The sequence below is a fragment of the Montipora foliosa genome, chromosome 9 (genome assembly GCF_036669935.1).
Source record: "Montipora foliosa isolate CH-2021 chromosome 9, ASM3666993v2, whole genome shotgun sequence".
Classification (NCBI taxonomy): Eukaryota; Metazoa; Cnidaria; class Anthozoa; order Scleractinia; family Acroporidae; genus Montipora; species Montipora foliosa.
The window spans coordinates 14947419-14958374 of NC_090877.1; the positions used below are offsets into that span (position 1 = coordinate 14947419).

Below are 10956 nucleotides of genomic sequence, written 5' to 3' on the forward strand. Positions count from 1 at the left end.
ATCTAGCCTCGACCTCGATATTCATTCCCAGGATCTCTTGCCCAAATTTGACGATTGCCTGGCACGTAGTCAAAAACATGGCGGACGAGTTGAGGTAATATTTGGTCTTTGTTTTAAAACGTCTCTTTTGTTCCCGCTACGCTGGTACTATGAATTTTTTTTGCGCGACAGTCTGTTTAAGTTGGTTACGTGTTCTCATTTGGGGAATCGGGTTGATCGGGAGAGCGTGCGAGTGATAGACGTCGATTATAAGCTTAAGCGTACATTACATTGTGCATCGTCAACCGTACACGCTTTGGGTTTATTCTTTAATCGTGATAATTACCGTAAAACGGTAAATATTTTTTCAGTGTTATAAAAACGGGAAAGGGACAACAGATTACTGGTTACTTTAATTTTTTTTCCAAAATGCATTCAGTAGATAGTGCTACGTTCTTCCATCTCCAAAGCGAGCTATTAACGGTATTGTGCGAAATATAAGCATGACTTACTTGTGGCGACATTAATTTGCCATACGTAAGTATCGCCTCAATTGAAATGGATAGTGACATGAAAAGAAAGGTTACTTTGCTTCAATGAAAAATTACAACATCATTAATTGTTGGCATTCAAAACAATGGACAGAAGAGATTAACCCCGACTTATTTGCATTTCATTAAGTAAGAACAGCGTCTTTTGGATGTCTGACTCGTTGACTTCACAGAAGGCCGCCAATTGGTAACAGTAATTGTGGGATATTCTGCTATGATTTTGTGCTCAGTGTCTTAATAAATTGATAGTGCATTTGCTTCTTGGATCATGAGCAAAGACAAATTAATTGTGGATAATTTGATGATACAGCACGTAGTGTGCTTAATATATTTAGTCCCATTTACCCCTGAGAGTGACACTTAATAGATTTTACTCTGTGTAACGTCAGACAATTTTACTTGTCAATGGGGCCACCCTAGGGCGTTTCAGGTGTGAATGGGTTAATTTTCAAGATTTGATTTGATATGCAATCCTCTTAATAATGAATTATTAAACATTTTTCTTAATTATTAACCCAATTGACCCCTCATGGGCCGGTTGTTCGAAACCGGATTAACTTAATCCAGGATAAGCGTAAACTTTTGTTTCAATTTTTAACTTTTTGGTGAAAGTTTCTTTTGCTTATTTTTGTTTTTCAAGATTGACTTCTTCTAATGTAAAGTTTTGCCGAATATCAGCGTTGAACAGCACTTGAAAGAAGAGAAATAAACTCCTTGGTTAATTTTTAATCTGGGATTAGCGTTAATCAGCTTTTGAACAACTGGGCCCAGGTGCGGTAAGATGCCCCCCAGTTGTCAAGAAAAATCGTCTGGCGTTAGGCAGAGTAAAATCTGTTAATTCTAACCCCCAGGAGTCAATGGGTCAATGGGTTGATAAAGGACTTGTGCTTGCATTTTATATTTTTTTACTTTAGGGATAAGTGTTGACAGCGCCAACCCTTCATTCCCACACTGCGATGGCGGGGTTGCCCTAGCTTGGGTGAGAAACGGTGGCACATCCACTTCCCCTTGCTGGCCCAACCTTGTAGGAGCTTGGCATGGGTACATGCTACTCAGGGCAGCTGTGCTCCGTGCACGGCTAGTGTGCCATTCGCTGACACAAGCCTAGCCCCAGTGACTGGCCTCGCAGTGGCAGGCGGCACTTGGGTCCTGGACGACACTTTATCCCCTGCCTTTTTCCTCCCAATAATACTGCGTCTTCCATTGTGTGTGACATTAAATTAATATCATCATCATCATTATATTCAAACGGACATGAAAAATACTTTAATACATGAAGGAATGATACTGGATTAAGATACCCAAAAATAAATAAAATGTTGTTTGTTGGAAAAAGTATTGTGAAATGGGGCCTAAAATTGTTTTCTTCATAGGCTACAAGACTAAATTATGTACCATTTTGCTGATTTTTCAATAAACAGGCAGTGCTCTCTTCTATGAGGCTTCAACAGTTGGTGAGGCTGTTTAACCCCACAGCCTCCAACATCTAGGCATTAAATTAAGAATTAACTTACAATTTCTTGCATTTTCTTTTAGTGAAGATGTCTGTGAGGGAGGCTGTGTTATCATCCATGAAATTTATGATTCAGAGGATGCACATGAACAGTTTGAGGCAGATTTAGAGAGAGCACTAGAATCCCAGTGTGGAATGATTGTAATTGAACCTACTGCAATCGGAGAGGAAACTGCTCGTTGGATTCAAGTTGGGAATTGTTTACACAAGACTGCAGTTATTGCGGGACTTGGCTGCTTTTTAAGCCCTCGGATACTACCCAAAGTTCTCAAGGAACCTGTTAGTTTTGGTTGTGGAGGTGTAAGCTTTTTGTGTGCAGTACTGTATGGCATTTCATGGCAGTTTGATCCATGCTGTCAGTATCAAGTTGAATATGACACTAAAAAACTTGCAAAGCTACCTTTGGGAAGTTTAACCTCGTCATCACCCATTGTCCTTGTCAGAAAAGATGATAAATATCGCAAAAGACTTCAGAACTTGATAGCAGGATCTGCATTTGTTTATTGTGGTTGGAAGGTCTACTGGTGGTATTTTGGTTGATACTTCGAAAGTGTTGTGATTCTCAAATCAGTACATTTTGTTGAGCTTCACTGGTTATTCGATATCGGGTATGCATAGCCTGGTATTTTGAGTACAATAATCAACCACTTGTGTCGTTTGTTTGTTTGTTAAGTCAAACAAAGTGAATTGTAATCTGATGCACAACAGAAGAAATCATTGGTTTTGGGTTAAAGAAGCACTGTCATAGAAAGTCTTCAGTTGTCATGAATTTTATTTGCCCAAAAATTCTTTGCTTTTAAAGTTGCTGCATTAAAGCAAGATCCCATCTGTTATCCAATTGTATTAGAAAGTCGGGCCATTTTTTACTTAACCCGTCGACAGGGCCAAATCAAATGAAGTCAAAATAGTATTTTCAATTCACCTTTTACTCCATTTATTTATATGCCTTTTTGACATGATTAGATGAATTTGAACGAAAATCAGGAGGGAGATATGCAACTTCTTCATGTTTACTGTAAAGGATTGAGTGGCCAGAAGCCATCAATACTAGTAACCTTATTGAAATGTTGTAACATACTGCTACCTTCCAAACTCTTGTGGGATTCAAACTCTGGTAAGACTCTCCAGTTACAACATAAAAGGGGACAGCTTTCAGAGTGTTTTTATTCGGGAAATCTCTAAGTGTCAGCCTTAGGAAGTACAGGGTTAAGTGCATGTCTGAGATACCATTCATTTAACAAAGCTCATCATTCGGTGAGACAGCTATCTTGTGTCACATTTAGAACCTTGATCATCGGCACCAATGTCACAAGAAACTGATAATGAAATATGTCATTGCCATTTTTTGGCTGCAATAAATAAAATATTCATCTTGATCAGCAAATTTGCATTGATTATAAAATTTAAAATGTTATTGATGAAGAACAATGGGATTTCACTGCCATTAATTAATTCTTGGGAAGCTAATAGAATAATCATTTTCCCTTTTTGATATTTGTTTCTTGGAAATCACAGTTTTTAAGCCTTCCAGGTTTTGAAAAACTTGTGACATGGTCATTTTCCTAACTTTTCCAACATGGTGAGAATTTCCCTCTGAAACCAAGGTGACAGTGTATACCAGATCCAGGCCCTCCTCTGTATCTCTTAGCACAGGTTCAGACTGGAGACTGGGTATTAGTCGTAAACATGAGCTTGGTCTTGCAACTCCTTTCTTGACATTAAACAATCTTTCGTATTCTTCTGCATCTGTAATGAAAATTTTTTTATGGTGTCAAAATGCTTGCCGTATACATACTAGAGTTACTTCAACATTACGGGATGTTCGCAACCAGGGATGTTTTGTCAATACACTGACATGCACACTTGCATAGCTTTGAGATCTTGAAAGGTATTGAGTGTATTTCAGTAGGAATTAACGAAACCCCACTTCACTGCACTATTTCATCCAGTAAATAAGTTTAAGGAAGGTGTCTGTTGATAAATTTGTGTTGAGCCTCTAACATGGCAAACTGCATTTGAGAGATTTCAAACTTCACTTTCAATGCCAGTGTGTTTGGAGGTTATTGCAAAGTAGGCCTGGTTGACATGGCACGTTTTAAGTTAATATTTAATGAGGGTCCTACATTTATAGAAAAACTGCATTTTTATCTTTTATTCATGTTTACCCACATTCCAAAAACCAGAAGCTCGACCTTCAATTAACTCTGGTTCAGGACTGGGGTTTTTAAGTTTAAAAATTTCCTTTATTTAGATGTAACGTAGCTCGCACATTTTCCCACACCTGCAGCTTCGATCTTATTTATGTCCATATTTGGGCATAAAATTGCTGTCCTAAAATCCCCAGCTTTGTTCCAAGGAAAAGAGTTGCAAGTTACACACTTCATGGTCATTTGCTTCTGCAAAAACTCAATGGCAGTATGTTAAGGCAGAAGGATTTTTTGCATTAAAGGGTATGACATTGTGTAATCTTAAAATTTAAGATGGGTCTATGGTCTTACAGTTACTGCTCATTTTAGAGTGGTTTTCAATTGTGTCAAAAGTAATTAGCAAATTGCTTTGGTTTATGATTAGTTCACTCAGTGATTGGTTCAAAGTTCTCGCGGCACTTTTTCAACCAATCAGAAGTGAAACCAAAACCAATCATGGCTCGCGCGTGCACATTTTCCTGCGCTTTGTGTCGGCTACGTGTAATTACTTTGAGTTTTGATTGGTTTACTGGATTGTCTCCGTCCTTTCTGATTGGCTAAAGTAATTACCTTGGTTTTGGTTTTATGACACTTAATTGAAAATCGCTCTAATAATAATTAAATAATAATAATAATAATTAACAATAATTGTCACAGCTAATCGCCGTCGCAACTCAACAGCAACAACGCAGCTCAACAGAGTCAAACCAAAAGCACACTATGGCGCCTCTGGTTGCCGCTGTACCGTCCATGTGTGACCTTGGAGCACAGCTTACATCTACACAGTGGTATAGCAAACATGGGAGAGGAAAAGACTGTGGCACAGTTGGTTAGTGCACGGCCTTGGTGCATAAGGTCCCGAGTTCGATCCCTGGATCTCACATCCTTGTTTCGACTTCTTTACTTTCAGTGTACTGTAGCTCAAGTAGCTTTAAATACCTTTAAAACAGAACACTGGTGGAGAGGGGGGAGTAAAATGAGTGCACCATCCACCTCAGGTTTGTCAGTTTAATTACTGTTACAAGTTATCGACATTAAATGTGGTCACTTTTTACTTTTACTTTACCCCTTAAACCCATTGTCTCCAAGGAATGAGACTTGAGAGATTTTACTCTGTCTAATGCCAGACAATTATTATTTTACTCATCAATTGGGGGCAGTTCCAGAATCAATAGGTTAAATAATTCTATATTTGACACTCACCCAAGTAAAGAGGTCTTTCTTCAGTAATTTCAGCAAGATGCTGTCTTCCTTCAGCATCCTTAATCAACAGCACAGCTACATATGAATCAGCATCATCATTTGAACTTTTGATACACTGTGATCCTGGTCGCGAGGACCCAACAGACCTCTTATGGAAGGAGGGCTTCTCAGCTGGTCCCACATTTAAATTATCCTGCCTGTCATTCTCAAAAGGGATCTTCTTCTTTTTGAGCATGTTATTTGCAGACAGTCTTTGCAGAATATCTTGTGCACTTTCTCTAACAGATTCTTTGGAGGCAATTAGACTCTCTTGCCTTAAGGTCATTTCCCTGATTTTGAAGTCTCCTCTACTTCTGGAGCCTAAATTTTTCTGCCCTTGCCTGTCATTGGATAACATTTCACTTTTCTTTTGAATGCTCATACTGCTAAGCAAGTCTTCCTCCTGACTGCTGAGGGAAGATTTATGATCTGCATTTTCACTCTTGATCAAGCTACCTAGTTTGCCATTTCTCTTTATTAAACCCTTGCCTCCACTTTGCACATATGTAGTTTCGTCCTCCTTTTTAACACCCAAAGCTAGATCCTCGTCTTGTTTTTGGTTTGCCAAATCTCGGAGTTCCTGGGCAAGATCACGGTAATTGTGCTTACTCAATCGTCTTTTCCTCTTCCATGTCTGCTGACTAATTATACCAGCATTGTGCAAAAAATGGAAAGAGTTCTTTGGATCATAAAAGGATTCCTTGTTTGAACCCATCCTTGGATCTTGAATGTACTCATTCCTTGGGAACAGTAATGCTTTCCCAGTTTTGATATTTTCATCCCATGCATCAAGAGCTTCTTGCATGGCAACAAGAGAATCACTGGTACCTTTCCTCTCAATTTCTCCATCAAGGTCAAGATCAAATTTCCTAACCAAAATACCAGCAACTTCGTCACGGTAAGAGCTAAAATCAATATTATCTTTCAAGTCATTGTCAAAATCTTTGCTCTCTTCTGAACGATTATCATCATTGTTGTGGTGAGAGAACTGTTCTGGATTAGATTTCAAATGCATACCAGTGCTTGTAAGATGTTTATCTCTGTCTCCCTTTCTCAAGATAGAGGATAAAAGTTTTCTAGTTTTTGTGGCTGTATGCCCTTTGGCATTTTGGTCTTGAGGACTGCCAGGCTGAATTTCCCTGGATTTCCTTGACCTAGGGAATAACCTCATAGCCTCTGCTTTTGAAAGCCACAACACAAAAGCTTCCTTCACACCCGACAGTCCTTGCACTGGTACTGGAGCGACAGGGAAACCAGTACTACTCTCAAAAGACCACCTGGTCTTTCCTGTTAGTCCAGCAATGACCATAAGTGAACAGGAATGGTTTCCATGTTTAACCAACAGAGCAACATCTGTGGAATTTCCTTCAGCAGAGTGTTGTACTTGGAATAACCTGAAAAGTAAAATAATTATATTATTATTATTATATAATAATGAAGACTATCCAGTGGGTAAGTCAGCGAAAACAATTGTACTATCCAATAAATAGTGATTAATCTGGTGGATAGCTTCATCCACCTTTTAAACAACTTGGGTCTGATGCTGATCTTAGCTGGGGTAGCAATTATGACCCTCAAATGACTAGCATTTAAGCTGCCTCTATGTAGAGCTCTGGTTGTTTGACATGTTTTCTGGGGAAAAGAAAACGATTATATCAGACCTCTTCCTATGAAAGGTGCCAAAAGGAAGGAAACTCACCTTCTGTGAGACCATCTCCCAGTATACCAGTGTATAAAGGTCAAGACCTCCTGTTCACTATGATAGACAAGACCATGTGGAAACGTAGATTGAGTGACAATATTTGAAAAATAAACACCACACTTACTTGTCAATGGAAACAGCTGATGGTACAGTGATATTCCACAAAACTCCTAGATTATTTCCATTCATAGCCCTAAGGGAAAGTCCATTCCTCTCTTCCAAAAAGACAATGTCTTTCTCACCATCAGAATCAAGATCAGTCAGGAGTGGTTGCCCTAGGATCAGAGATTCTTTGAAAATGGAAATGAAGCCAGTGACCGTGTCTGGATGACGCTTCCCCCAAGGTATGCCTGGTATCACTTTGGTTCCATTTCTAACCTTGTTTAAAAGATCATGGACTGATATAGCCCACAATGACGTTCTGTTCTTCTTTGCTGACTTTGAGCCAATTATCACAAACTGTTCTGCATTTGACAAAGTATGAACAGCAAGGATGTTACTTCCACCATCACCTTCTGGTAAAGGGAGGGAGCGACCAACAGCTTTCCCAGTTTTCCCTGAAAGCAAGTTGATATTACCCTCACTGCCACGACCACCTCGCTCATTCACAAACACAACATCTCTAACACCATCGTTGTCTATATCATTGACATATTTCAATGCAGATATCCTTTGGTTGGCCTTTGATTCCGACTGCCATTTTGTTGTTCCATTATTAATATTAAGAAGGACAACTTTGACCTTCTCTTCCAGCAACAAGCAATGCCGGTCATTACTATCTGTTCCTCCAGCAATCCTCTCACAGTCCATAAGACTAAAGGAGAAGTTATTATTAAAAATCCACAATCTGGTGCCACAGGAGCCATCGATGGCTAGAACACCACTACCACGACAAATTTTATCCTTACAAATCTCGCTTAAAAACGAGGAATTATCAAATTCGTCTTCCTTAATGTTGAACTCAACTAAAATGTCTGCACCACCATAGCCGGTAGTGTCTGCCAGGGAGAGAAGACCTGGGATAATCCCGCTAAAATTAGCAGTCCAGTTAATCGACTTCAAGTCTCCTTTGCCAGGACAAACTGGAACTTTCTGGCACCGCTGTTTATGACAAGGAAGCAGAAATGCAAACGCGAAGACAGTGAACACGCAAAGTAGAAGAGCGCCAACCAAGGCAATCCTACGTTTTATCGACAACGGCTGTTTCCCTGGAACCTCGTTGTCACATGAGTTGTCGCTAACGTTTTCAGCTGCACCGAGCCCCTCTGTGTTTGGATCGCCTTCGAGATCATCATCATTCGATCCTATAAGCGGTGTTGTGCCGGCTGAAGTAGCCATTTCGAGTGCAACGTTTAACGAAACGTTATGTAATAACTCTCCAATCAAGGGCTTGTAAAACTTGTTGTCAGATTGACTTGATCGTTTCTTGGAAATCACAGCTCCTATCTCTTTTTTGTTGTCTATTAAAACAAGCTGAATCGATGAAAAATGATATCGCCAAATGCTGATGAAATCTCTTGAGCATTTGATCAGATCTTTGACTCAGCATAAATTGAATTGATCGACCTCCAGCAGAGAGCAACTGTTCTTGATGAATTACTTTGCGATTTTAAAATTAAACAGACGCTTCAAACACCTGTTTTGTTCCCCAAGACTCTGGTAATTGTTTCGCTAAATGGTATGCCGATTCAACCTGTAAAGTTGTTCCAGTAAATTTGAATATGCCCTCGGAAAGAACAATGAGCGTGTAAAAGACCCAAAAGATCCTCTCTGTTGGCGTCAGCTGCTCAAAACTCTCCTTCACAACCACCGAGTTCTCAAAAGTCGTGAAGATCTGATTTGTTATCGTCTTCATCAACCATTCATGGACTTTTGAAATAAGCTGATTAACAGCTGCTACACGCGCCATTTTGAAGTCGAAAATCAACTATCTTGGCCGCGCACGACATGGGGAGAATGTAACGTCAACAAGACGCTTGATGGCGTTTACGTGGAATGCTGCCGTTTGTTGGTTGCCCAAATGTTACTGATCAGTGAAGCCAACTGAGGGAACTTCTACATTACTGCAACTGAGAGTCACAAGGGACTTGGTAAAAGCGCTAAGGAAGGTTAAGTGTGATTGAATAGAACATTTCCTCGGCGACTTCCAAAATATTCATGGGAACTAGGGACTAGCCAATCACTTCTTCAACCTTCAGGTCACACTTAACGAAAATGTCAATCACAAAAGCCAGATAAATTTAAGGTACTTAATATCTTCAGTAACAAAGCATTTTTTTCCTTTTCCATTTCTGTGGCGTTTTAGTTTTCTTACCACGTTACCCGACTTAAAGTGTTGTCATGAATCAATCTTATTTTCAATAAAAGCAATGTATAAAATAAAATAAAAGCAATATTAGAACCATTTATTACTGGGTTGCTAAACCCAGTCGGAATTTGCGTTCATTTCGTCGTTTTTTAATTTTTTTCCGTGTCGGTAAAAGTCTTGCCTGTCACTCCCCTGCTAAGTGGTGTCTTTGTGCATAGAGCCTTCTGCGCCTATTTTCTTAGTATCGAGAGGGTAGTGGGAAATGCGTAGATTTCTCTGGTGGACATAGTAGAACGATTAACTTAACCGGCAATGGCGTCGAAAGTCATGTAACGCGAATGGCGTTTTAGTGGATCTTTGAACAAAATATACCCTTATGAAGCTCAATAATGGCAAATCAATTGGATACTGAACAAGACAGGCGGTGGAATCTTAAAAGCGACGAGTAATGGACTTCGACAACAATCTGTCGCCCGTATGTCAAGCCGTCTTTTACCAAGTGTGCTGTTATGTAAAACACTGAAGATTCGTAGGGCAGCGATAATAGTGAATTCAAAGACTAGACCAGGTGGATTGGATGGGATTTCAAGCGTTAAAATCGCTGAAAAGGTAAGATTATTTTCGTAGCGATGCAATTGCGTGTCTTCACCATATGTTCCTTTGATCTCAAATAATTGTGTTTTCCCTTAAAATATTCGCTTGTTTTCGCTTTAGCTCAAACATATTTACCTTTACTACATGTCCAGTGAATAGTTTTATCCTCTGGGATGAATTTTCCGTCGAAAAATCGGTTATTTGAGTGGTTTTTGGCAAACAGAGGTTAATTATCAAAACCAATGGTATTTTTCGTTATCGCGGACCTAGACGTTATCAGGGTTGGAGTAGTGTTAAACGGAAACCTATTCCTACGCTGAGTGAACGCAAATTTGGACATGCTCGAGGAAATTACTGCAGTGATTACCATGCCGGAGATTCCCAAAACAAAACTGTCAACTTTGGCGTCTTACGCAGCCTACCAAAGCTTAAAGATCCCAAACCCTATGATAAACCAATTATATTATCAGCCAACAACCATGGTTGTGTATCTTCACCTTGTAGAATTTCATCTATCTTTAGTATGGCTGGACATAATAAACCTTGTCCAAGGAGCGGTGGTGTTAATTTTAATAATCTCATAAGCATTCAGCCTGCTGGTACTATTCAAGCGGTGCGTTCGGATTTGATTCGCTTCGCTTTATTGAATACCCGTTCTATCAGGAAAAAGGCTGTGTTTTTGAAAGACTATGTGGTTGAGAATCAAATAGACCTATTGGCGATAACAGAAACTTGGCTAGACGTGAATAATCAACAGACGGCGAACATTATAAATGAACTCTGTCCTGTGGGGTTTGCGTTTATGCATATTTCTCGAATGAATAAATGTGGTGGTGGTGTTGGTCTACTGTACAATAAATGCTACAAGATCGAGCTGACAA

The 10956-nt window shown here is 39.5% G+C and overlaps 2 protein-coding genes across 2 annotated transcripts; one reads left to right on the forward strand and one right to left on the reverse strand.

Moving 5' to 3' along the window:
• Window positions 1-64: 64 nt before the first annotated feature.
• Window positions 65-3427, forward strand: LOC137970104 (transmembrane protein 11, mitochondrial-like). Its single transcript, XM_068816584.1, has 2 exons — window positions 65-94; window positions 2067-3427. Exons 1-2 carry the CDS (start codon window positions 78-80, stop codon window positions 2581-2583), a joined length of 534 nt encoding a protein of 177 aa, XP_068672685.1. The 5' UTR covers window positions 65-77; the 3' UTR covers window positions 2584-3427.
• LOC137970086 (uncharacterized) lies at window positions 3190-9114 on the reverse strand. Its single transcript, XM_068816561.1, has 3 exons — window positions 7298-9114; window positions 5433-6865; window positions 3190-3789 (listed from the first exon to the last, which is right to left on the reverse strand). The coding sequence occupies exons 1-3, from the start codon at window positions 8509-8511 to the stop codon at window positions 3488-3490; spliced, it is 2949 nt and encodes a 982-aa protein (XP_068672662.1). The 5' UTR covers window positions 8512-9114; the 3' UTR covers window positions 3190-3487.
• Between the last annotated feature and the right edge of the window lie 1842 nt (window positions 9115-10956).